General features: G+C 38.0%; 1 protein-coding gene and 2 long non-coding RNA genes across 9 annotated transcripts; 2 read left to right on the forward strand and 1 right to left on the reverse strand.

The window, feature by feature from the left end:
* Nucleotides 1-1,256: 1,256 nt before the first annotated feature.
* On the forward strand, nt 1,257-2,959 carry LOC136252304 (uncharacterized). Of its 6 annotated transcripts, none has more exons than XR_010699462.1 (7): nt 1,267-1,827; nt 1,874-1,955; nt 2,003-2,137; nt 2,257-2,573; nt 2,619-2,701; nt 2,758-2,791; nt 2,840-2,959. It is a non-coding gene; the product is annotated as an uncharacterized lncRNA (long non-coding RNA). The 6 variants fall into 6 exon arrangements; XR_010699458.1 differs by having other exon boundaries at nt 1,271-1,827; nt 2,630-2,701; XR_010699461.1 differs by having other exon boundaries at nt 1,257-1,827; nt 2,194-2,701.
* Nucleotides 2,960-8,278: 5,319 nt separating this feature from the next.
* On the reverse strand, nt 8,279-22,987 carry LOC136252305 (protein NLRC3-like). Of its 2 annotated transcripts, XM_066044715.1 has the most exons (7): nt 22,888-22,976; nt 20,006-20,099; nt 13,504-13,592; nt 13,171-13,455; nt 11,033-11,778; nt 10,935-10,977; nt 8,279-10,867 (listed from the first exon to the last, which is right to left on the reverse strand). In XM_066044715.1, the coding sequence occupies exons 3-7, from the start codon at nt 13,529-13,531 to the stop codon at nt 8,394-8,396; spliced, it is 3,576 nt and encodes a 1,191-aa protein (XP_065900787.1). In that variant the 5' UTR covers nt 13,532-13,592; nt 20,006-20,099; nt 22,888-22,976; the 3' UTR covers nt 8,279-8,393. The 2 variants fall into 2 exon arrangements, with proteins under 2 accessions (XP_065900787.1, XP_065900786.1); XM_066044714.1 differs by lacking the exon at nt 20,006-20,099 and having other exon boundaries at nt 22,888-22,987.
* Nucleotides 22,987-26,974, forward strand: LOC136252306 (uncharacterized). The gene is made up of 2 exons (XR_010699463.1): nt 22,987-25,669; nt 26,475-26,974. It is a non-coding gene; the product is annotated as an uncharacterized lncRNA (long non-coding RNA).
* The last annotated feature ends 281 nt before the right edge of the window (nt 26,975-27,255 follow it).

Below are 27,255 nucleotides of genomic sequence, written 5' to 3' on the forward strand. Positions count from 1 at the left end.
AAACTGCGAACACCGTAATAACATATTGATAAACAGCTACGTACCCACTGATTTTTCCTGACTAAAGATGGGACATCTTGACAGGACTTTCCAACAAAAGATGGGACATCTTGATGGCTGAAATCATGAGTACAGAGCTATAGCTTGTACCGTTTTGCAACTGCGAACATTGTAATAACATTGACATCGATAAACAGCTACGTACCCACTGATTTTTCCTGCCTAAACATGGGACATCTTGACAAGACTTGCCAACAAAAAAAGGGACATCTTGATGGCTGAAAATCATGAGTACAGAGCTAAAGCTTGTACGGCTTTGAAACTGCGAACACCGTAATAACACTGATATTGATAAACAGCTATGTACCCACTGATTTTACCTGCCTAAAGATGGGACATCTTGACAAGACTTGCCAACAAAAGATGGGACATCTTGATGGCTGAAAATCATGAGTACACAGCTACGTGCTCACTGATTTTTCCTGCCTAAAGATGGGACATCTTGACAAGACTTGCCAACAAAAGATGGGACATCTTGATGGCTGAAAATCATGAGTACACAGCCAAAGCTTGTACGGCTTTGAAACTGAAAACACCGTAATAACACTGATATTGATAAACAGCTACGTGCTCACTGATTTTTCCTGCCTAAAGATGGGACATCTTGACAGGACTTGCCAACAAAAGATGGGACATCTTGATGGCTGAAAATCATGAGTACAGAGCTAAAGCTTGTACGGCTTTGAAACTGCGAACACCGTAATAACACTGATATTGATAAACAGCTATGTACCCACTGATTTTTCCTGACTAAAGATGGGACATCTTGACAGGACTTGCCAACAAAAGATGGGACATCTTGATGGCTGAAAATCATGAGTACACAGCCAAAGCTTGTACAGCTTTGAAACTGAAAACACCGTAATAACACTGATATTGATAAACAGCTACGTGCTCACTGATTTTTCCTGCCTAAAGATGGGACATCTTGACAGGACTTGCCAACAAAAGATGGGACATCTTGATGGCTGAAAATCATGAGTACAGAGCTAAAGCTTGCAGTTTATAAAACTGTGAGCATTGTAATAACATAAAATGAGATATCTTGAAAGCTAAAAACCATGAGTACAAAGTTAATTTGTATATTATCAAACATAGAACGTCTTTGAAGTGGCCTATTTTCTTCATTGCTTTACAGATAAATATATGGAATTACGATGTGGGTTAGGTTCACACCTCTTGAGTTCACCAAAGACTTAAATACAGGTCGGCTCACCATTTTTTTGTTCTAGTGAGGGTACGGAGAGTATACTATCTAACAGGATATCTCGTCGGATGTGTCAGTCACTCTGAGGATAGCTACATGTTAGCCGCTAGCTCAGTACGTCGGTAACGAAGAGACGGTTGTTTCTTCCGTTTATCGTCCAATACTTGAACACAATACAGTAGCAGAATGATAGGTACCACACGAGGTCTAAAGATTGTTCTGGAATTATTTTAACAGATGCGCACCTTTTAACTGGTGGAGGCGTGCGCACAACAAACCATCTTTGATCATCAAAATCACGTGCGGTTTCTTTTTGACGGAAGTGATTGGATACTGACGCTAAGCAGTCTAACGCAGCCGGATTGTTGAAGAAAACTAGGGTTAAACATGGCGCAACATTGGCGCTACTCAATACCAATGATTGCGACGATACTTTCATGGAATTTGGGGGGTTTTCGGGTGCTTGGCAGCTGAGACGTAATGGCGCTTGACTGAGCAGATCTAGATGTGAAGGATACCATCGTGTCAAACACCTCAGATTGTTTTCGCCAATCGATACGGTGAAATACGTATTGTTTTTAATAACTGTTTTATGTATTATAACAGACATTCCGGGTAGAGAGAACTACCGTCCTAGTCTGCTTTCTTCTGTTAGAACACTAAGCTGTGTGATGGTATGTACTCTTTGGTTAAGTATAGTTGTGTTTTGGTTGGTAAGCCATGGCTGTTTTGTAGTGTAGTCGCAGTTTATTGCACCGTGCCCTTAGTGGATGATTTCAGCCCAATATCTGCTATGTTGCTGGGATGCAATCGTACCATGGGCTGTTTGGCTGTCGTAAGGATTTTAGTTACCTACTATTCAAATTCATGGTAAGACTTGTTTTAGTGTAGCTTGATATAATTTAATGTGTTTCTCTGTGTACCAGTTGTCTAGCCAGCTTTCCAACAGTAGTTCAGTGCTATCAAATGATTTTGCCTTTATCTTTTAGGATTTCCTACAAGATATTTTACAGCATTAGCATCTCAATGGAATTTCCTTGCCACTACTTGCAATAAGCTGTCAAGTACTCAATAACTGAAACACCAGAGACTGTTAACAGAATCCTATGGCATTAAGCCAGTCTTTGGAAGCCAGATTGTTGCAAGCTGATCGTAGCAGTATGATGACCCCTCTGGCACGTGATGGCAGACATCAACCACAAAACAAACTCTTTACCTTACCCAGAAACTTCTAATGGATATTCCACTTTCTGCTAACGTCAAAGTCAACTTGTAAACAGTGGTAGCTGATGGACACGTGACTATGGTACGTGCTGATAGTGTGTAACTATTTTCTTTCCATTATGTATAGGCTTTTTCCAGGTGTTGTCGTGTTTGCAACAAAGAACTATTCACACAAGTAGTGTTCACATCTGGTACTTTGGCATGTGCTAGGTTAGTGTATAGTAATGTGCAGTTTGTGATACACTGTAATGTATGTTTTTCTTCAGGTTGAACTTGCTTTGCTTCGAACAGTTATTCAAGGTACATGTGTAGTGTGTAGCTGCATCATCTTACTTTTGTTATTGACAGAACTGGAACGTTGGAGTGCATGGAGCTAAGAATGTTGTGTAAAAGAATGAACAAGACATTTTTATTTTTATTGTGGAATTTATGCATTTTAAATTATGCTCTCACGTGACAAAAACTGAATTCATTATCGGACACAGCGGCCCGCGCGTAGGATCCTGCGTGACCCTTTAGGCTCATTGGCGGACACCGGATAGGTGCTTACGGAGAACTAGGCGGTTTATTGATGGCACCGTACGGATTTCTTCGCGGGTGAGACGCGTACATCCGCGTACAAGTGGTCCCAAACGGGGTTCTAACAGTAGTCCGCGTACGCCTACGCGGATAACCGCATCTCAACCGTCTGCTCCCACTATGCGGTGTCTAATCCCCTTGGTACGTTGTCCGCAATCAAGGTGCGTTATTCCTGTGTAGACACAATATAGGGAATTCGGTTACAAGCAAATCACCCTGTAAAGAGATCAGCTACAAACAAATCACCTTGCAGTGAGTTCAGCTACAAACAAATTAGAGATCAGCTACAAACAAAACACCATGTAGAGACTTCAGCTACAAACAAATCAACCTGTAGAGATTTCAGTTACAAACAAATCACCCACTGTAGAGAGATCAACTACAACCAAATCAATACCAGAAATTTGAGGTCATGGGCCTACTGATTAAAAATTAAATTGACATACAGTGTTGGATTGGCAATACATCTCAAATAGCGGTGTACAATTTCCGCTCTGCAGTGAAGGTAATGAAATTTTGTATAATAGAGGTTAAACGACCCATTTGGTAGGATTGAAGCCCGTCTACATGTGGCAATACAGACTATGGTTCGGTAGGCCCAAATGTATGGGTTTAACATACAATAAACTCACTCACCCTACGAAGTCGGTTGAATCTGTATGTAACCAATCATTTTCACCTTATTATTAACGCGTAGGCTAAAACCTTCGCTAAATACAGCCATCTACTTATGGTTCCAGGCCGTCCATAAATGTCCAGCGGTGCTCCAACAAATTAGAAACTGCTTCAGTCTATGACGTATTGCCAACGTCATTCATCATTAATAGGCAAATCCAGCACTGACCTTACTTAGAAAGCTCAATCCAACTAATTATAGGTGTTCTGTTTTCTCCAGCAAGTAAACTACGAAAGTAGTAGCTAGCTGAAACTGGCGCCAAATGAGATAGTCTACTTTTCAGGATGTATTAAAATCACGTACATCGAACTAGAAAATGCTTGTAATAAAATCAGCAGACTATGATGGGTGCTGTTTTAAAGTAAGGAGTTTTGAGCATATATGCACGTACACAGTGCAAAACCTAGAGCATGCTTTAGCATGCTCTTGTCTAGGGGGGTCTGGGGGCATGCCCCCACAGAAGATTTTTTGAGAATTTACCCATCTAAGGTTAAATCTGGTGTAAATTTGGACCAAAAATTGCTCGACTAGTTATGCTAGCGATAATAACAAAGCAAAACGACTGAAGTATGATGTGATAGACCAGCTTCCTCCAGGACAAGACACTTATGGCGTACGCGTTGTGATACAGACTACATTATAGTCAATCAACTCAATTAATTTAAAAATGCAATAACATGCACACACATGTATGCACATTAGAAACAATCATCAGTTTAGTCGGTGACTTGTGGCTTCCGGATGAATGGTTTTGTATAGACGAGCTGCAGGCTATAAAGGAACATGTACTTGTAAATTACAACAGAAATTGAAAAAAAATAAGAAACAAACAGTTTATATCTCACACAATGTTCCTTAACTGAGAAAGTTAAAGCACACAAACAGTTATTTCGAGTATCCCTTTGATGTGGTTAACACTCTAATTTATGAGGTATAAATGTGCCATGATTAAACCATGCAGACACAGACACACACTACATACACAGTATGGCTTTGAAGTGTACTAAGTGGAAGCAAATTTTGAGGTTAGTGCAAGATAATATCGTGGTTAGGGACTAAATGGCTTCAAACCCTTTGGAATGTGTTGGTTTCAATCATTAGACATTTATTGCAACATATGCATAGCTTTAAAAACATCTCATTCAAAAACGATTGTATTATATGAATATTTTACACAGGTTGTCTACACTAATGCACACGACCAAAAAATGTACTAAATTTCTGGTAATGTCACCCTGTAGAGAGATCACCTACAAACGAATCATCCTGTAGAGAGATCAGCTACAAACAAATCACCCTGTAGAGAGTTCAGCTACAAACAAATCACCTTATAGAAGGTTAAGCTACAAACACATCACCCTGTAGAGAGATCAGCTACAAACAAATCACCTTGCAGTGAGTTCAGCTACAAACAAATTACCCTGTAGAGAGATCAGCTACAAACAAAACACCGTGTAGAGACTTCAGTTACAAGCAAATCAACCTGTAGAGATTTCAGTTACAAACAAATCACCCACTGTAGAGAGATCAGCTACAACCAAATCACCCTGTAGAGAGATCGGCTACAAACAAATCTCTCTGTAGAGAGATCAGCTACAAGAAGTTTCCTTGTGAGAGTTCAGCTACAAACAAATCACCCTGTGGAAAGATCAGCTAGAAGAAATCACCTTGTAGAGAGTTCAGCTACAAAGAAACCATCATGTGAGAGTTTAGCTACAAACAAATCGCCCTGTAGAGATATCAGCTAGAAGAAGTTACCTTGTAGAGAGTTCAGCTGCAAACAAATCACCTGTAGAGAGTTCAGCTACAAACAAATCTCATTGTAGAGAGATCAGCTAGAAGAAGTCACCTTGTAGAGAGTTCAGAAACCACCATGTAGAGAGTTCAGCTACAAACAATTCACCCTGTTCAGAGATCAGTTAGAAGAAGTTTTCTTGTAGAGAGTTCAGCTACAAACAAATCACCCTGTAGAAAGATCAGCTAGAAGTAGTCACATTGTAGATAGTTCAGTTACGAAGAAATCACCATGTAGAGAATTCAGCTACAAACTAGTGACCCTGTAGATATATCAAGTTACCTTGTAGAGACTACAAAGAAACCATTCTGTAAAGAGCTCAGCTGCAAACAAATCACCTGTACAAAATTCAGCTACAAACATATCACCCTGTAGAGAGATCAGCTAGAAGAAATTACCTTGTAGATAGTTCAGCTATACAAAGAAACCACAATGTAGAGAGTTCAGCTGCAAACAAATCACCCAGTAGAAAGTTCAGCTATGAACAGATCACCCTGTAGAGAGTTCAGGTAGAAACAAGTCATCCTGTAGAGAGATCAGCTAGAAGTGTCACCTTGTAGAGAGTTCAGCTACAAACAAATCACCCTGTAGAGATCAGCTAGTAGAAGAAGTCACCTTGTAGAGAGTTCAGCTCTAAAGAAACCACCATGTAGAGAGTTCAGCTGCAAACAAATCACCTGTAGAGAATTCAGCTAGAAACAAGTCACCCTGTAGAGAGGTCAGCTAGATACAAGTCACCCTGTAGAGAGTTCAGCTAGAAGAAGTCACATTGTAGAGAGTTCAGCTACAAAGAAACTACCATGTAGAGAGTTCAGCTGCAAACAAATCACCCTGTAGATAACTCAGCTACAAACAGATCACCCTTTAGAAAGATCAGCTAGAAGAAGTTACCTTGTAGGGAGTTCAGCTACAAACAAATCACCTTGTAAACAAGTTATCTGTAGGGAATAATTAACATATAATAAATGTATTATTATATATATAATTTGAACATTTACTGATAAAATCAGAATTAGTTAAAGTATTTAAAAACTTCTTCATCTTTCTCTTCTTCCTGTGGTAAAGAAAAAAAATAGGTTAAAAAAGCCCCAAAGCTAGGCCGGCTTTGGGGTATGCAAATACAAAAAGAAGTGAAATCTAATCCAAAACAGCCAAGCTGTAAAAAAAGAGTGCGGCCCTCAGAAAGGCTATGGTGAAAAAAGATGTGAAATCCAAGGTGGCGGCCAAGAAATGGCTGTGATGGTAGGTTAATGGTAAAAATTTTAATAATGACAATTCAGGTGAATTTTGTGCCAAGACCAAGCAGCACCAAATTCACCTGAATTGTCGTTATTAAAATTTTTACCATTAACCTACCATCACAGCCATTTCTTGGCCGCCACCTTGGATTTCACATCTTTTTTCACCATAGCCTTTCTGAGGGCCGCACTCTTTTTTTACAGCTTGGCTGTTTTGGATTAGATTATAGTAAATGGAAATATATAACCATTATGTTGCTGATCTGGACTCAGTATTGAAATTTTGCAGCCTGCACAAAAATTAATACTTTTAATTTATACTTTATTTTTTTATAGTACTATGGTTACATAAGCAAAATGCCGGATGTGACCATGTAAACTGAGTGTGGTTTATGCTTTATATATCGAACATTTTAGTTTGTTTAATTTTATTACTATAGCTAAAAGACTGGACTGTACAGTATTATTCAGGGAAGTTGCTCTTCTCAGAACACAATTTAGATCTCTCTTCTCTTGCATGCAGTATGTCCGAGGGAGGCCTATAGGCCTGCAGGTGAAGAAGTCTGCAGGTAGTACAATTAATGTGCACTCTATATGCTAACATTTCTAAGTTTATGGTTCATTGAAAAGCTGAATCTTTACTAATAGCTATAGCATAGAATTTGATTATAATATTATATGTACTAAAGTACCTAAGAATGTGTAATTAAGTATGTAATATATGTTATACAAAATTCTGAAGAATCATGGATGTAGCTAGATCAGAGGTCCATGTGCATCAATTCACTTAATTATCATTCCATATACATATTATTTGCATTATTATCACTATACTGTCTACTGAATGGCATTTGCCTAGGTTTGTACAGCCATATACATCTACGTAAATGCTAGGACCAGCTAGTATGGGGCCAGGAGCCCATGAGTATATATTATTAATTGATTGACATGTTACATCCTAGTTACAACTTCACTGTAACAATAGCAGCAGCTATTGTAGTAGGAATAGGTCCATTTAGTGACCCCATTACTGTGATGACACTGGAGGATGGTGAGTGTTTGTAATCATTTCTTATTAACATAAAATTTCTTATTTTTAATTATGCTCAACTTTAATTTGTAAGTAATTTTGTTAATTTCTTTTGTAATGCACTGATAACACTTGCTTAAAACAATAATTGACAATGTGTTGGCGTTATAACAAATGTTAATGTCAAAGCTATGCGTCATTCAGGCAGACAATGTTGCAAACAGCTGCAGTTCATCCATAAAAGTTATATACATGTACATGTACAGTTATAAGATTAAACACACACGCTTTATCCTGTGATGCCTGTACATTAGCAATAGTATAATATATTACTATAACTTTGGACTTTTAAGTTACTTAATAAGCATAGGGGTATGTACAGAAGTAGAAATTATAATTATGAAGTATAAAGTAGGACTGAAATACATGTGCTGTAGAATACTAAATCATAATGCAACAACAAGAACCCAATGAAAGTGACAAAAAATAATTATACTGTGACCTCGACACAGCTCAACATAGCCTGTGTAAATCTGCTTTTAAAAATGCATTATTTATTAAAAGAAACAAAATGGACACATTTTCTACCAGAAGTATAAATTTAAGGGTTTGGTTCTATTTATAAATGTTTCAGCATTTTTATGCAACAATTCTCGATTGTTTATTTCCTCAGGAAGATCCAAATCTGTCAAAGTGCTATTCACACACAGAACAACTAGTAATAATTCCGATGCTGCAGCATAATCTATTGTTTGGTCTCCAGTTAGTGATAATTCCTTTAGTGTGGAGTTGCTACAAAGTGCAAGAGAAAGCTCTGAAACTCCATAGCTACCAATGGCATTACCGTTCATTAGTAAAACAGTTAATGAAGAGTTGTAAGTTAAGGCAGTTGCAATAGCACTAGTCCCGGCTTCACTAATGTTACATTGTTTAATAGCTAGAGACTTTAATGTAGTAGTACGACTTAGTGCTTTGGATAAAACACTTGCTCCATCATCACCAATGTTACTATTGCTGATGTCCAGTTCTTCCAAACTTACAATCATTTCAGATATAGCTTGCGTCCCTTTAATTGTAATTCTATTACCTGAAATGTTTAGTACTTTTGAATACTTGTTCTCCACAATTGTAGCACCGATGTCCTTGATGCCTGCATCAGATATATTGTTGAAGCTCAATACCAACGAGTGTGGATTAAGACAGTTAATGAGATTTGTGATTAGAGATGAAGAAGCGGCAGTAAGATTATTACCACAAAGATCGACAGTATTTAACCTAACATCACTGGTGGACAAATTCTGATGCAGTAAAAACATGCCATAATCACCAATGTGACAACCAGGTAGAAGCAATACCCTAGCAGTTTTGAGAGATTTTAGGAGCAAAGCTAATGATTCCACATGGTACGAAAGGAGATGCTTATTGCTAAAGTCAATGACACCTTTTACAAATGTATGAGATACAATCTCGTCAAATTCATGCACTCCTTGAAAACATTTCAGAAGACAAAGAATACCTTCATAAGGTTCTTCCATGACTTTTTTCAATAGCTTCACTACTGCAACTTCTGATGTTTGGTACAACACTGGGGGTGTAAAACGACGGGCATGAACTTTATTTACATTAAATTGTTGTGAGTGACCAGAAGGAGAAAGTGTGTACAGGTGACTGATGAACTTTGGTAAAGTAGAATCTGTGTCAGCAATGGCAAATGATGGCTCTGCAAAATAAAATACACCGGAAAGGCCTAGTGTCATCTCAAAAACCAAACTCCACATTTTATGAAACTTGAAGCTTGAACCAACAGGAATACTCATGTGGTACACCCCTAGAAGAACAGGAAGGAATATTCTGAAAAGATCGGCCATTTCTTTACTAGGCATGCCTGCAACATGTCTGGCAGCAAGATACACTAGCAGGTCTTGGTCAAGAACTATAAGTTGTTCCACTTCATTGCAAGACTTCATGTAATATACCAAATTATAGCAAGAGGAATGATCTCTACATATGTAAGGTAACTCTGATTCAAAAAACACCTCTTTGCTATCTCTCACAGTTGCAAATGCAAATTGTTCCAATTCTTTTAGAACAGAGTGTGAAAGATCACCAAATTCATCAACTGCTTCAGTTACAGTCAACTGGTATTTGATAACATGAAATAGAAAGTGGTTAAACATGTCAGCAGCAGTCATGGGCAGAGAGTCTGGGTACTGCAGACACAGGAGCACTATAATGGCCATGTACCTTGGCATGTGAGATAATCTGTCCATGTTGGGGTATTGGTGAAAATGCTTCTGTAAAGTTTCATAAGTTGATGGATGGTCCTTTAAAGCTGTAGCAATAAATTCATTTTTGTGTGACGCTTCTAATTCAAATATTTCAATCCTTCTGTCTACAATGCTATGAAAATCATTAGAGGCAAATGGTTTGGATGTGAAAATTATCCTTGCTTTTGGCAGCTTTCTTCGCTCAATCAGTCCCCTCAAGTAGCAACTTTCTTGCAATTCTGAACTAAGTAGATCATAGCCATCAATAACAATTGCTACTCCAGCTCCCTCGTATTGTCCCAAGTATTCCACAAATTCTCTTTGCAGGATAGCAGATGTAGTAAAGTATTCTGCCAGTTGAAGATCTGAGGTAATTTTATGAACACTGGGATCATGTAGTAACAGTAGTAACACAAGTTCATCGGGTGTAAAGAGATGACCCTCAACCCACTGCACACAGATTTCCATACAGAGTGTTGTCTTGCCAACCCCAGAATGTCCTTCAACTAAAATACTCCTCAGTCCATATGTGTCAGGATTACTTTCTTCTGGAACACTAGTGTTCAAGGGCTCAAATATGTCCTGGAGATTCTGGAGAGTTCCTAGGCAAGAAGAGTATGCTCTATTGGTTGACTGTAATGACTGCAAGGAGTCATGAAACACACACTGGTACCCGATACAGGGGTAGAAAGGGAATGGGGACCAGATGATTTCGTCGAGGATTGATCTGTCATTCTTCAAACTTTGGTACCACTCCTTGATATTATCTTGCAGTGAATGTACCCAACTGGCTAGAGAAATCAACATTAAGAATGTAAATGATACATAGATACTAAGTCAAACGTAACTGTAACATACCTGAGTTAAGGTTACTGCCATATGACCAAGCAAAAACATCATTCTGTGTGTCAAAAAGAAATGTTAAGATGCATGGAATACGACTCAATAAATTTTACCTGATTGGAAGTATTAACCACCCTTAACTCTGCATCATCATCAATTTTAATAACAGAAATTTTGTGAGCACCAAACATCTTCATATCTAGTGAAGTGACCTTGCATTGCAGAATATAATCCTTCACTGAAGAAGAAATTTGATAAAATACCTCAACGCATCCTTCCTTGATGCCTTTAAAAAGTAATGCATAATTTTCCAATTTAAAGTGCTTAGCAATTATTGTTTTAACCTCTTTTTCAGTTTCTAAAGTGCATTTATCACGTGAAAGTTTAATTCTCAGCCTACAAGTACCTGGAAGTAGATTTTCATCTTTAAATATTCTACATTTTAGTATTAGCTGACAATTTCTGATTACTGATGAATCAATGCCATCAAGAAACTCTATATATCTCTTTTTTGCTGCTTCACATTGAGCTGTATCAACTAGGTAGATCAACACATCATAATCATACAAGTGCCAGTATCCACTGAGTATTTCAAAAAGTTTATCAATGGATTTCACTTTAACAAAAACATCTACTCCAAACAAAGGCACATCTCGGTCTCGTACAGCAGAAGAGCTTCGAAGTTTTAGTAATAAGTCATTCACTTTGATGTTGTTACTATCAAGAGCTTTTTTGATATCCACCACCATGTTGCCAAACTCCACCTCCATCTCATCAAAATTAGACAACTTCTTCTTTGACTGTTTATCATCATCCCATCCCAGAGTGGGACAGATTGGCTGGATATCATCAGTAATTCCTATAACAAACAATGCTAGATGTTTCTTCAGAAATTACATTGAACAGGTGGATTACAGTACAGTATAGTACTGTAGATTAGGGATGATAAAGAACTGGGTTTTTCCAGCCAAAAATATCACCCTAAAATCAGCCTTAATTTTCCAGCTTGCCAGCATTGGTTAAGTACAGCCAAGCCCAAAAATGTATTCAGACTAATTCCAAACCCTTCCAAAAAGTTCTATAGAATTTTAAGTTTTCTATTTAACAAAATTTTATGCTGACTGACTAATTGATGCCTCCAGTTAAGCACAACTCGACAATGGATAAGGCTATGTGCTTGACTTCTTCACTGTTTGACGTCACTTCGTCCTGAGATGCACCTTTTTGTTGAGATCTATTATGCTTATTGCTATTGTTATTGACATCTCAGCTATTATGCTTACTGCCCATATTTTCCGTAGCCACTGGATTAATAGCAGAGAAACTTCTCATACTTTTCTTTATTTGTAACACTGCGTGATGGGCAGAGCATAGCTTAAAACAAAGTGTAATGGCCACCTCCCTTTCCATTATGTAACTGATTGCTGGGCTAGGCTTGAGCCAATTATGCTTTGAAAATAGCCTATTATGTTTTTGAGAAGTGCTAATTCAGTATTAAGGTGTAGTGTGTTCATGTTTAGCTGTATTCATGTGCATTGCACATTTTGATTAAAAATCTTGAAAATCACCTTATTATGCTTGATGCTTTTACTAGCCTACTATCCTCGAAATTATAATATTATGCTGGAATAATTGTTATAACCCTATATTGGGGCATGCATCATGATGCAAAATTACTTTTAATACATATGCATTGGTTCGTGTGTCATAAAAAGTAAACAAACATGTAGAAGGAAATATTATAAATTTTACAGATCAAAGATAAAAAAGTAGCGAAACAATGGAATAGCTAAAATGTGGTGAAACAAGGAAGGTTGCCTATACTTGCAGATTTACTAGTGGACTTTTAATCCCTAATTCAGTTCAGGGATTTGATGTCCACTAGTATACATCTGCAGGCCTCTTCCTTGTTTCACCACTTTTTTCTTTGATCCCTAGAATTTGTAGTTTTTCCTTCCACTTGTGCATGTATGACGTATGTACATCACCAATGAACCCATAGATGACTCAGTAATCCAGCAGATATACAAAGGTGCACATCAAGAGCTGCAGTTTGGCTTTGAACAAAACCGTGACAAACCACACACTAACAACACAGGTAAATCTTATAAACATCGATCATTTAGTGGGTGTAGAAAGCCTACAGATATATAGCTAAAAGTGGGCTCAGCTCCATGTATGTCACAGGTACCACTGAGTGGGTGCAGCTGCTCTACAATAAATTATTGCAGATATTGTGGCTTTGACTCACCTTGTCCCAACAGTTGTTTAATATTACTGGCCACACTGTTCAGTCCAATAAGTGTAAGAGCTTCTATCACTTTATCCCAACTAGCTAGCTCATCAGTGGTTAGCCATTTGCTAAACATTTTCCTACAACATGTTTTGGTGTCGTTCTTCATATCAGCTGCTTCAATGATGTCCAGTTCATTTTCATATTTTGGGTCAAGTAACTGTAGTCCAAGGTCATACCAGTGGTTCGCTACTGATGATATCACATGATTTACTAGATCTCTCAATACAGGACGATCACAACCTACAGTATCATAGATAATGTGTATATGACAGTATCACACTTACTCACCACTTGCAGTGATCCTCACTTCAGCCATTGTTTGAAAGGTATAATTGTGTGATACCAAATAACTGATCCTTTTTAATAATCAATTTTATCTGCAATGATACACTATACATGATTACTGTTAAGTAAACCACATACAATGCCACAGATGAATTTTGCTTATTCAGTTTAATGGGATTAGCTACATGTATGTTGTATGGTTTCTGAGATACATATATATGGCAGTTTAAAACATGCATTAAAACGTTCAGATCAGAATCTCCCCGAAATTTAGTGGTGAAGGGCAGGGGCATAGGCAGGAAGGAGGGGGAGGATGGTTTGGGCAAACCCCCTTTCGGTGGCAAAAAATTTTAATTAAAAATTGCATAAAACTTTCAGCCTTGGAACTCTTCAGTAGGTATACGCATGCTGTCGCGGCCCCCTGAGAATCACATCGTACTAAATAAAGATGAATCATTAATGATGAAACCAAGCAATTGTATAGGATATATCACGTGATACCTGGTGGAAACATGGGAGATATGATTGTGAAAATGGTGGAGATTATTTGAAGGGCAGCAGCTGCAGTTTATCGTGATATACACCTGTCAGGTTAGTATAAAGTATACAAGCCAGTTTAGTGACGAGTTGAGAGAAGAGCCAAGAATGATGTTAAAGTTCGTGCTCAGAATAAAGCTTTGCCAACAAAAGGAGCTCAGAAGTGGATCCCAGAGAAGGGCAGTGTGCTAGAAAATTAAAGTTTGGAATCAGTATGCTGGCCGGAAGTGTAGATTAACTAGTTTCATTAATAATACAGTAGGATTATAGTATTCATGAGCTGCATGAACAGAGGTGTGGGTTTCAGCTAGATAGATGCACACGCAGCTAATTTAATGTTACTGCTTTCCAAAATTTCCTGTCTACACCCCTGAAGGGGTCATCGTATAGTGCATGTGGGCATAATTGTGAGCCACTGACCTATGTGTGTGCCTAGGACTGCACTGAATTTGTACTAACGTCAACTGTTTTTGACATCAATTACTACTGTATACGTAGTGACTGCATGGACAAAATTAATTTATTATGATTATGATGTAATCCAAATAATGTAATTGTGTGCATAAAAGTTATATTTTTCAGAGTTTTTCCAATGATATGATTCAAAAGTACTTGTTAGTATATTGTGTTGTGCGTGTTAGTCCTACAGTCTACAAAGGACAGTTCAACCACAGTGAAAAAGCACACTTAAGCATTTACAATTGATTTAGCAGTTCATACAGTACGTTCCTATTACTATATATACACAGCAAATTAAGAGTACACCATTGCACACAACATAATATTAGATAACCACAAATTTAAAAACAAAGGGCATCAATCCTTAGCCAGCAAACTAACATCCAGCAAACTAACACACAGACAGTCTAACAGTGTTTGTAGATCGGAAGTCTAGTATAAACGCACATATTAATCTGCAAAGTGAAAATCAACCAGTATTGTGTTATAAGACGTCTCCTGACTATTTCCTTTCACTCATACACCAGTATTACTTCAAATTACACACTATCACAAAACATAACAGACAATAGTGTGTGAGGCATCCATTTATCCCTGTTCCTGTTTATGTAGGAGCTCATATTTGGCACCTACTATACAACTAATACCATAATAGGGTAAACTGAATATTTGCTATTTAATACTAAGATGCATAAGTAAGATTCAAAGTGTCAGCTTGCAGTTACAAGCTTATCTTGAAATGGTCATACCACTACAATTGTGCAAGGCAGACCTAGGATCAGAGGTGGGAGTGCTACTAATTCATATCCAAATAGTATGCATGGTGATGTGGTATAAGGCATGCAGTCCTTTACCACAGTCATATGTAAATAGAATGAAATTTTGTCCACCTCTTATTACTCTTAGCAATGTATATACCGTATAGAGGGAAACTTTGGTGGGGAAAAACCTTGGCGAATTTGGTGATTCACTACAAATTCACCAAAGTTTAGCCCGCCAATTACTCGTAGCACCTGAGATTAGCATCTCTATAGCTAAATTGAGCTTGAATCTGCTAAAGTTTATTTTGCCAAATGCAATTTAGCTTGCTATTCGCCAAAGTTTACCCCCGCCAAAGTTTCCCTCCATACGGTAGTCTGGTTTTAAAGGGGAACGTGCGGTTTTGACCTGTTCAGCTAATGAACTCCAGATTGAGCTACTACTGAGTCTATGCATTCTCACCTATGGTGTGTACAACACAACTATCAGGCCTGTTACATATAAGGACATACAGTGGAACCTCAGTTATCCGGACCCCACTTATCCGGATTCTCGGTTAACCAAACTACGGAAATGACTGCTCTATTAGAGTAGTGACTGTTCTATTAGGGTAGTTGAAATACTGATATTTAAAAAAATGTTCTTTATGCGATTTTAAGGTTGTTTATACAGAGATATGGACTTTTCATACTTATGGACCACCCCTGATCCCAAGGGGTTTGGATAACTGAGGTTCCACTGTAGCTAGTCAGTTAGACAACATGACTACAAAATATCCAGAAAAGAACATGCAGGTTGTGAATCAGCATAGTCCTGTGTCACTGCGATAGTTTCTACTCTGCATACTCTCAGTCTACTGTGTAGAGCATCAGTTCATAAAAATGAGACCACAACAGGTGGAGCAGATAGTGAAAACTGGGACCTACCTTCACCGAATTAGGACTTTAAGGACAAAACTTGGTTGACTTATCAGGGCTCAACCCAGAATATAAACCTAGAGGGGGCGAAGTAAGTCACTTCGGATTCTAGGGGGATCTGGGGGCATGCTCCCCCAGGAAAATTTTGAAAATTTAGGTGTAAATATACTCAATTTTGGTGAAATTTTACTGTGATGCCATTGAATATTGACCATTGGATTAAACAACTTTGGGATCAATTAAACCTTTCCATTTCTCAAGGCTTTAGGTATAAACCTAGGGGGGGCAATAGCTAACCCAGAGGGGGCCTGTGCCCCCCCCCCCCCCCCCCACCCCCCCCTAGATTAACCCCTGCTTATGTGATATGGTGTTTGATAGAAAATTAATAACAAACTAATATTGTGAAAAATCCTTCATAAATAAACTGTGTTCTAACCAATAGCTTTTGTTTATGCCATGCACATGTATCTTTCAGAATGTGTTAACGAAACTACTACTACGTATAGACCATGCGTGCATGCCAAGGTTTATTACATCATCAAAATAACGCATCCACCATTTTTTGAGGGCAAAAAACGTATGCATTCTATGCATCTTTTTAATGTTAACATGAAGGAATCGTGCTAAAAGATAGAGTAGTGCTGGTATAAAGTAAGTTACTGGGTAAAAAGTATGTAACATACTTGCTGCATGGCGAGTTATTAAGGTTTTTGCAATACAACGCTCAAATCTTTTGCCCTCACTTTTCTCGTAAACTATCATGAAACTTGAAGCTGTAGCAACTTTTTTCCGGTTTTTGCCAGACCACACCTTGGCACGCACAAGGTCTATACATATTATGTCATGGACTACTCACTCAAAAATAGCAATTAACAATTAGCAATAAACCTTAAGCTTGATAATGTGTTTAGGAAAACGGTTTGTTCATTACAATACAAGTACAAGTAAAAATTAGGAATTTTAAGTTTGATTAATAATCAAAGAAATAAAAAAAGTAGTGAAACAAGGGAGGTTGCCTACATCTGCAGATATAGTCCAGCTAGCACACCACCTACTTCTGATGATTGAGTATGCTTAGTTGCAGAGTAAATAACAATAGTCTGCTGCCACCCTTATATAGGGGTGGGGCTGAAGTGGCATTAAATTAAGACTATGTTGCTATATATAGTTGAGGTGAATGTAGCTTTATAGCTCAACACTTAGCTGCTATTAGGACTACTGAGAGCCTGTTAGTTTGACTCAGGAAAAGGGTGAATCTACAGTACTTGGCTTACTGCTCTACCCGTGCAAGAACTTGGCTTTTCCCTGTGTGCTTTGACATGGATGGCTTTCATCTCAAACACCTCCTCATTGTGTGTGTGGTACTGGTTTCTCATGCTCTTTCATGCCCAAAGGGGGATCTCCATCAATACGCCACAATGAGGTAAGAGACCTCACAGCTGAACCACTGACTGAAGTGTGCCAGGGTAAAATTACATGTGCTACATACATATCTTAATCGCATCAGTTTGAAACAAAGCTCAAATCAATAAAAGCTATATATATATACACCATCAGATTTGCCTGTTCATGGAGAGTAAAAAAAATCTTTGTTTCGTGTTCATACAGTGAAAGGGATGTGAGTTATGAGTGCTTATTATGAAGTTACCATCGTCATTTCTTTGTTGGAATGGCCTTCTTTGTCCACATTAAGGAGAACAGGGAAGCACTATAGCTTGATGCCCAGTTCATAGTGAACAGATTTAGTTAAGTCCCATCTTCGCATCTTAGTTTCAGTCGTGAGTTATGATTAAGTGCTTTGGAATATTGTTGTTGTACAAATCAAATTTATTGCTATTCCAATGTCTAGAACAAACTATTTCATCTGAACCTTTAGCTGTTCACTCCTTTGTTACTACAGACAACAGAAAAGCAATAAAACGAAATTTGAGGAATGTGTGAAAATGCCCAACATCTGGTCATATATTCAAGTTTTCAACCTTCCAACAGTGGATCCAGCATTCAGTCTTGCTACCGACAACATAAATTGGTGAAGAAGCAGACACAAATCTGGGAAGTGGAACACAGCACTTGTACTCCATTGGTGTTCTCAGCAACCAGAGGAATGGGTCATGTGTTTTATAAGAGACTGGCTAATTTACTGTCTGACCCATAATTATGCTGTTTTACTGGGTGCCGACTTTTGCTATAAAATGTATTAGAGAAGCATGGTCTTCACAGGGCCATGTGATAAAGTCTCCTGTGGATATACCGTATGAGCAGAAATTTTGGCGTGGAATTAAAATTGGCGAACGCTCACAAAATCGCCAAATTAAAATCTCGCCATTAGTGTTTCTAATATTTTAACCGATTGAACAGGCAAAAGTTCAAGCATAGATAGTATATATTATGTAGTATATACTATCTATGGTTCAAGCAAGAAGCAAGGTGGTGTATATAGATCAATGTACTACTGGAGGTCAGCCAGCGGTTAATCAGACAATCATTGATTGTCTGTATAAATATCACGGATTAAGGAGGTCCTATACTATTTCACCAAACAAAGATACTGCTCGAGGAAAATACACCTTGAGAAACATGCAGCGGAGCTGGATCATAACTAGCCACTTGGCATGGAGGATGTTCCCAATCACTTCGTTTCCTTTTGCTACACTGTCATGGATTCTCCATCTCACATGAAACTCTCTCCAGTATGCGGGCCAATGAAGTAAATGTACGTACACACATCTTTGTAAACGAAAAGCCAGCTATACAATTTGCTACCATGTTGCATTTCGTCAAATTAAACTCTCGCCAAATACAAATTATTAAGCAAACACCAAATATTCTGCTCGCCAAAATTTCTGCTTATATGGTAATTCAATCAGAGGTTCAGTTTTCCATCTAATTGTGTGATTGTATGTAAAAAACTAACTTGTGCTAGCCTGTTAACTACATAGCATCACACGCCTGCCTGCAAACTGATTTTGTGAACAAGTAATACTTTTTTCAGAGGAGTTGCAGCCGATGCAATTGCAACCCAGTGGTGAATTCAGAGGGGGGGGCATACATCCCCTTCTCCAAGAAAAATTTCCCTACAAAAGACTGAGATACTCTAGTCACAGCATGTAACATTAATATATTATTAAAGCAATTAAAGGCAGCCATACAAAGTTAATTGGACAGTATGTTTGTGGAATTACACAAACAAATGCGGAAATCCAAAGATCACAGCAAAGCATCTCAGTGGACTAACAGAACAAGTTGTCAGACTGCCAAGCTACTGTTGTTGATACACAAATGTTACTCATGTGCACGCTTCTCTGGTTAATTCACCGGTGAATGGCCGTCGCATGATTACTGTTATAGGGAATGTGCCCTGACTAGCCACACAGTCTCCTTTCTTACTAAATAACTTCAATACTATGCACCACAGACCATCAAAATTTGGTATAGCCATCGGGTAAGCATTGCTCTACAATAAGAATATTTGTGATTCGGACTGTTGGCCAATGTTGTAGTCCACAGGTATGCATTTTCACTACTTCTCATATTAAGGAAACTGTGGAATTGGTATACAAAGTGAGGAATGGTTGGAACCGAAGTGGCTTAGCACTAGACTGTTTATTGGCCTAGTTATCTGTGACCGGATCTACAAAAACCCAACACAATCATGCATTTTTGGAATTCTTGTTTATTAAATATTTATAATCCTTTGGCAAAGTTTCAGCCTCATATACCAATAACTTTGGGAGTTACAGCCCTACAAAGTAGCAACAACAGAAAGATAGATTTTTATAGCAAATGCATAGGGAAATAAACTACAGGCACTTACTAAAACGGTTGCAACTTACGAGCAGAATCAGGCACACACAGGTTGAAGTTTGCACCATCCTGTTTGTCATGAGCAGGGGAATCGATTACTGGGTAAGGTTTTCCTTGTATCACCTACATACAAAGGTGAAAAAATTAGTGAAGAAAGATCAATTGTGTACTATCGTTTTGACGTGACGTAAATAAACACCCGTAACTTCTGCATCCTTACATCTACTGCAACAAAAAAGATTTTCAAGTTCCTCTTGAGTAGGCAAATAAGATGACATCCAGGGTTTTATTGTTAGGCCTTTTCTTCAATAAGAACAAAGCGTTCAAGTATTTCACTCATTGTATTCAATGTTTTATTTTATATTTACAGTAGGTTTGCACAATTGTGTTAGGTTTTTGCAGATCTGGTCATATTTTTAAAAATCGACTTGAAACTTCAGAGTTAGATCAGGCAAAGTAGATTGCTAGTTTCTCATCAGCCACATGCTCAATTTTGATGTAGGCAAGCGGTCACTAGTGTTCATTGTTAATTATTGAAGGAAGCACTCAAAATCACAGCAACAGCAGGCTACCTGTCACTACAAGGATTATCTAAACACCTTCTTAAAGCTTATTCATACATCTTACCACCTGTCTAAAGCAGGAAGAAACATTTTTATTTCCCTAGCTGAAAATGATATTTAATTTGTCAAAATGTTGGTGCATGTGATCAATTATAGCAGTATGAATTTAGGGGTGAAGGTGATGCGGGTGGGTGATCAGAAACTATAACTCAATTTAGCCTAGCCTTACATTGGCATTCATAAATGTATGATATTTCACAAACTAAACTAAAGCATCACAGGGACTTTTAGGCATAGATTAAGTTGTACACTGACCAGCAAAGTTTTGGGCCACCCTAATATAACTCATTAAGCGTGTGGGTTGAAACAGTGTGGCTGGACTTAATCGGTTCAGCGCCACCTTAAGAATCCTCCCGGCACAGTCATTTGCTGAATACAAAAACTTGCATCCAGATCCAGCACCAATTCATGGGCCCACTTAGCTATATAGCCTGCTAGAGTTGTTTTTGCAGAATAAATGCACTTGGTCCTCTCAACCCTGTACCCGTCAATGGTATAATGCAGGGGAGTACGAATGGATTGGGGGGGGGGAGCACAGGGCCCCCTACTTTATAAGAAATGATAGAGGAAAGTAATATGTAATATTCTTTTTTTGCAACAATAGTTCTACCCTCCAGTAGTACAGCAGGAAGTTACAGTACAGTGTCAGTTAGTACAACAGGTAGTGACTACTACAAATTGACCTACTTATCAACAAATGTATGGTGTGAATAATCACGTAATGGTGAATAATGTGGTAGCTCTTCATTAGGGCTCAAACGAATAGTGGTTTTTACTACGTATGTATTCAAATATTCTTTATTCGCAATTGCCATATATTCAAATATTCTTTTACAGCATTGGAATCGATGGGATATCAACAATCCTTTTGTACAAGATGTCTCTAACTAAATGTAGAATCAACATGATTTAGGATCAAAAATGTTTATGTACTCTACACAGTGATGTTATATATTTCCTTTGAAAGGAATATTTGAATACCCAAAATGATATTAGAATATTCACTGAATATTCGAATAAATAGAATATCCGTTTGAGCCCTACTCTTCATCACTGTCATCAGTAGTACAATATCATCATTCAGTTGTAAATATATAGCTACAGTATCACTGTGAAAATGCGCATTATCTTGGAGTTGTGTGTTTGCGCTTCTGCTACAATTGGAAATTCCAAAACTGTGTGGGCAGCCTCTCACTGCTGGTGTTCATTCTGAAGGAAGTGCAAAACACTGTGACATTGATGATGACAAATACAAATAAGGGAGTTCAGTAGTTTATGCTGTTTAACTTCGTAATGAACGATGACTGACAGTACAAATAAGGAAGTTCAGTAATCTATGCCATTTAACTTTGCTGTGTCCCATTGACGATGACAAGTTCAAAATTTAATAAGGAAGTCCAGTAATCTATGCTGTTAATTTCATCCATGACATTGACAAGGACTTACACTTCTTTGTATATTATCACGTCCTTGTGTGACACTAAAGAACTTGTAAGATTTGTTTTTCATATTCAATTGTGAAGTTGCAATGTAATAAATGATGACTGACAGTTTGTTGTATTTGATCGTAAATTGCCATGTAAAAGACAATGACTTACAGCTCTCTTGCTAGTGTGGGGTTCACTCAGGCTCACCCCAAAATAAAGGAATTACACATATTATCCCCATTTCTCAAGTACACTCGGCATCAGTATTACTTGAATTGATGAAATTTAATTTAAAAATACCTAAAATTCAGGCCCCTATTCAAGCTGAGCATCTAATTTTCACAAATTTCCTTAGGGGGGTGGGATGCACACGCCCCCGGTACAGGCATGCCTGCACTGTTTTACTGTACTGTTGTCAGTAATAACTTCAGTATCACTGGTACTCAGACAGCTGTGTGCCCCCATGTGATTTATCACTTGGTACCGTGACGCCCACTACGATGTATTAGCGGGGCGTGCCTAGTCATACAAGGGGAGACTTAGCCGCGCCGCCTGAAGAGTTGCAGGGTTGGGCGTGTCGGCCTTAAGATTTTAAATTTACCGGATAGTCTTAGGCTCTGCTAGTCGGAGTGGTTGCAGTTTAATCAGACCTTTAATACTAGCTAGTGGGTAATTACTAAAATTGTCTGAAAGACTGGGAGAAGCGAGAAGGGGAGAAGCTTTACTCAGTGTTCGAGTCCACTGAGCCTCGGCTTGCTTGCCCAATGCGCCGAGGGTTGCCCCGCTTGCCTGAACCGGTGGGATGGGTTCTTAGCTACCTGATTCGGTACTACAATACTATAAATATTATTGCGCACATACCATTTGTCTACTACCCAGCTGCCAGTTCCACCTTCGGCTTTTATCATCGGCTAGTTTTCACCCCTAACGGTACACCCACACACTTAATCGTCAATTACGTGGAACTCCGGATACTTAATTGTCCGAGTTTACTTTTCGAGGGTTTCATCTCGGGTTTAACGTAAGTGGGAGCGTCCTTTGTTTATTGTATGTGTTTGTCGCGTACTTTTCGTTTCGATCTTTGTGTATTAGCTACTGTGAACAACAATGTTGGTGGTGGGCATTATTTAAAATTGAATGCACTGAAACCATAGATAGTATACGCTGGAACCAGCATTCAGGGGTGGGATGGCTAGCCACCCAGCATGCAAAATACAAAAACATACACTTCAGTTGCTGAAATCATAGATAAGGTATATATTATCTATGCTGAAATGAAACCACATCAAGTTAAAAGGTTTGACTTCTCAGAGTCTCAAGATTCTAAAATTAACTTAGAATTCCATTCTGCTCCTGTTGCCAACCATTCTTGAGCAAATTCAGGAAACATTGTATTTGTATAAATGTGCTATTGGGTTAAGGTGATAGAGATTGGATGATATATCAATACATCACCGTATTGCAATACACAAGAGGATGATATACAAGTACTAATACAGTCTTTAATATATTGTAGCAATGAGTCAGGTGTATCAGCTTGAACATTACATACATGGCTGTGTTTGACATTAATATTAAAAGGTAGATGCCAGTTTTAAACCAAATTATTGCTTTGTAGTATCGCATCATTGTATTGTGATATTTTTGGGACAATGTATCAATACTTTCCAATCCTGTATCATCCCATCTCTATAAGGTGATGTGCATAACTTGTGTTCATGGGATATATGGCAAGCAGTGGATGATAGTTCACATTTGTGATTCAATGAAAAAAACTTACACTATCATCTCCTACATGCAACACAGTAATGTGTAGTATGCACAACACTTTAAGGACTATGGCATACCTGCACAAAATACACACTGGTATGCAAGTAAAACCCTTGTTTCATTATGTAGAATCATGTCAGATATTGTATGCTTGAGTTGTTCTAGGGTGTGTGTGCTGTGTGAGGTAGCATAGCCAAGTTGCTAGAGCATTGGTCTGATAATCAATAGGTACAAGGTTCAATGCTCGGTTATGCCTAGTTGCTATTGTTGTTTCCTTGAGCAAGAAAGTGTACTCACGTTGCTCCAGCTGTTTAATTGATTGGTAACCTGTTGTCAACTGGGGGAAGCAGCCCACCCAGCTGTAATGTCAATGCCATCATTCTATCTCAGGAGTAACTGTCACCACATTTTAGCCCTTGTATGCCACACAATGCCACTCAGACAAAGGCATGATATCATTGTTATTACACTTGTAATGGCATATAACTAATAGCCATAATCATACAGTATGATATTACTGTATAGTAGGGACCACAAAGGTTTGTGCGTTGCCCATGAAAAAACATCACACAAAAACCAGCATCATTTTTCCCTGACAACAATGAGGCAGTATTGGTTAGGTAAAACTAAGTCCAAACAAGCCTTCAGATCGACCTGAAACACTTTCAACAAGTTGTTACGGAATTTTTTTTTTTAATTATTAAATGGAATTTTCTACTGACTGACTGACTGATGCCTTCAGACAAGCATAACTCGATAACAGCTAAGACTACGGGCTTGATTTTTTCACTGTTCGATGTTACTTCAGCTGGACATGTGCCTTTTGGCATACCACAGTACGTACAATGCATTCTTCATGGACTTACCAGTCTCCTCCTTTGTGTCCCATTCATCTTTACTGACAGCAAAAGATGTCAATTTGGCGGTAGCACATGATGGCTTCCCTTCATAACAGAAATCATCCATATTTTTCATAGTGGCTACTTCAATTGCAGAGGTGCTTTTCAACAGTTTTTGGTTCGTAATGCTGTGTAACGGGTTAAACATAGCTGACAATGAAGCATAATTGTTACTTCACTTTTCAGACGATAATTGGTAGCTGGGGTGCATGATGCCATTTCTTTCCTTTGATGCGGTATGCGTGGGTTCACCAGTCATAATAATTTTATTTTACAAAAAAAGTTAACAAACTAGTTCAACTAGAGTAGGGACTAATGATGCCATGATATGAAAAATTTAATATCACGATGATCACGATGTCATGGGACTTATATCATGATAGTCACGATATATTAAATGAATTGAATATGCTAATGTTTTCACAGGACAACAGTCAACTTATAAAAATGATTTGACTAGTTTTTTAATGCATCAACACATGAGATTATCCTCATATTTTGCAAATATATCAAGTCACTTTTCACTAAATAATGTTTTTTTTATTTTATCACGATATAGCTTTTTCTCTATCTCGATTATCATGAAATGTTTCTATCACGATTATTGCAATGTTCGATATATCATGGCATCACTATGCAGGTTATGACGGTTTAAACACAGGAGTGTAAATTCGCGTAATGTTTTAGAGAAGAAGATATCTTTGAGGTTTGTAAACGCTGTGGACTGTAGTCATGTGGAAGGTATTCTGTCGATCTACAAGTTGATATGGTCCACTGTGGCACTGTTCAAGCAGCGTTGCTTCTCAGCAAATCCCTCAAGATTAGTTGTCTTGTTGTCAACTTCACGAGTGAAGCGTTCGAGTGAGCTGATGGCGATTATTGTCAATTGAGGACAGATTTCAACTTAAACCAAACAAAGAAGACCATGAAACACAAGGAGAAACAGTACTAACTGTTTTATTATTGATATATCTGTAAGTATATAACACTTTCTGTTATGAAACAGTTGTTGGTTAAACATCATGCATTTTCCGTGCATTTTTTATGTTGCCACTATAGTGGCTTATGCACCTTTAAGGGTTAAAACTTAAGATATCACTACCATTTGACACAAGATCGCTGATTTCTTGATCACAACACAGCATATCTTTCCAATTTTCATATCATCATTGTAGTATGGTGGCAGCCATAAAAGTACTTTCTTATAATATGAATAAATGGTATGGTTTGGGCTCCCGTGAAGTGTAAAGATGTTAGTCCCATAGGTTTCAATACATTTTAAGACCTCCCAAAGGACACCAGATGTTGCACAACCCATAATAAATTAGTATTCATTACCATACCATGAACACTTTAGCTTGCGTGGAAATGGACTATTAAAATACTATTGGATAATACACATATCTGTTTCAGCCCTAGTGTGTAGCAAGTTTTTGATGACATTTGTATTTCTTAACAGACTATATGGCCCTGTACTGTGTTGGATACTCTCCTCTCCTCTATTATTATCTCTTGGTATTATGATGTGGCGTTTATAATGCAGATTGTATTTCTTACATTGCATTATACCTACCAACCATGGCCTAGTTTGCATTGTGAAATTCAAAGAAATGAATGTGTGCTTTCTGCTCAGTAGTCATGTATTGAAGCTATTGCTCTTTCATTAATCATTTTTCCTGCATGCATGCTTACATAAATAATTTTCATGCAATGTTTAAAGTGTCAAAACTCATTTGGTTCTCTGATATTTACAGCTGTATTTGTATTGTCACATCCTAGCTCATCCTCCTGCTTCACCCCAAGCTGTCTCACAAGAAGTTAGGAATAGACCAACAGTTTTCATAGATCATGTTAATGAGAGTGAGAAGTTTATCTTTTTAGAAAATATTTTGCAATCTCATCTTGGGTATCAGGAATCTGATATTTTAACTTTAAAGAAATGTGCTGTAACACACTTTGATGCTTCCAGCAACATCATTACACTTCTGGAAAAGTCACAAAGAGTAATTGTTGTCATTTCAAAGAACTACAGTGCTCCACATATAGTCCCTGAAATTCTCCTAATTGGCAAAGCAATTACCAGCATCATCATTATCATAGGTGATGATGGCACTACTGACAATGATATTCCTGATGATTTCTCCAAGTTTGCATCACTATCTTATGATGATGTAAAGTTTATTGAAAAACTAGAACAGTTCTTGACATGAATTATGTATATTGATGTATAGCTATGTAGAGCCATTTTCTGTTGTAATAATATGTATGCGGTCTTCAAACCCTACCTCCACCCATGTATCTGTACAAACTTATGTTATAGTCTGCTCATGTTCACCTGAGCCCTTATTTCTTGTTAATCTTGTTACATGGGCCAGCTGCCCAAACATTTAGCAGTGCTGTGAAGCCCTTTAAATGCCTGAACTAGTAGTCATACAAGTGCTTTGATACTGGCAGGAACAAGTGAGTTATGAGGATTTAAAAATATCTCATACATTTAGTATGGACGATTCAGGCCCATGCACAAACATGTTTACAACATGAAAACATGCTTGTTCCAGTA

The sequence above is a fragment of the Dysidea avara genome, chromosome 4 (assembly GCF_963678975.1).
Source record: "Dysidea avara chromosome 4, odDysAvar1.4, whole genome shotgun sequence".
In the NCBI taxonomy this organism is placed as follows: Eukaryota; Metazoa; Porifera; class Demospongiae; order Dictyoceratida; family Dysideidae; genus Dysidea; species Dysidea avara.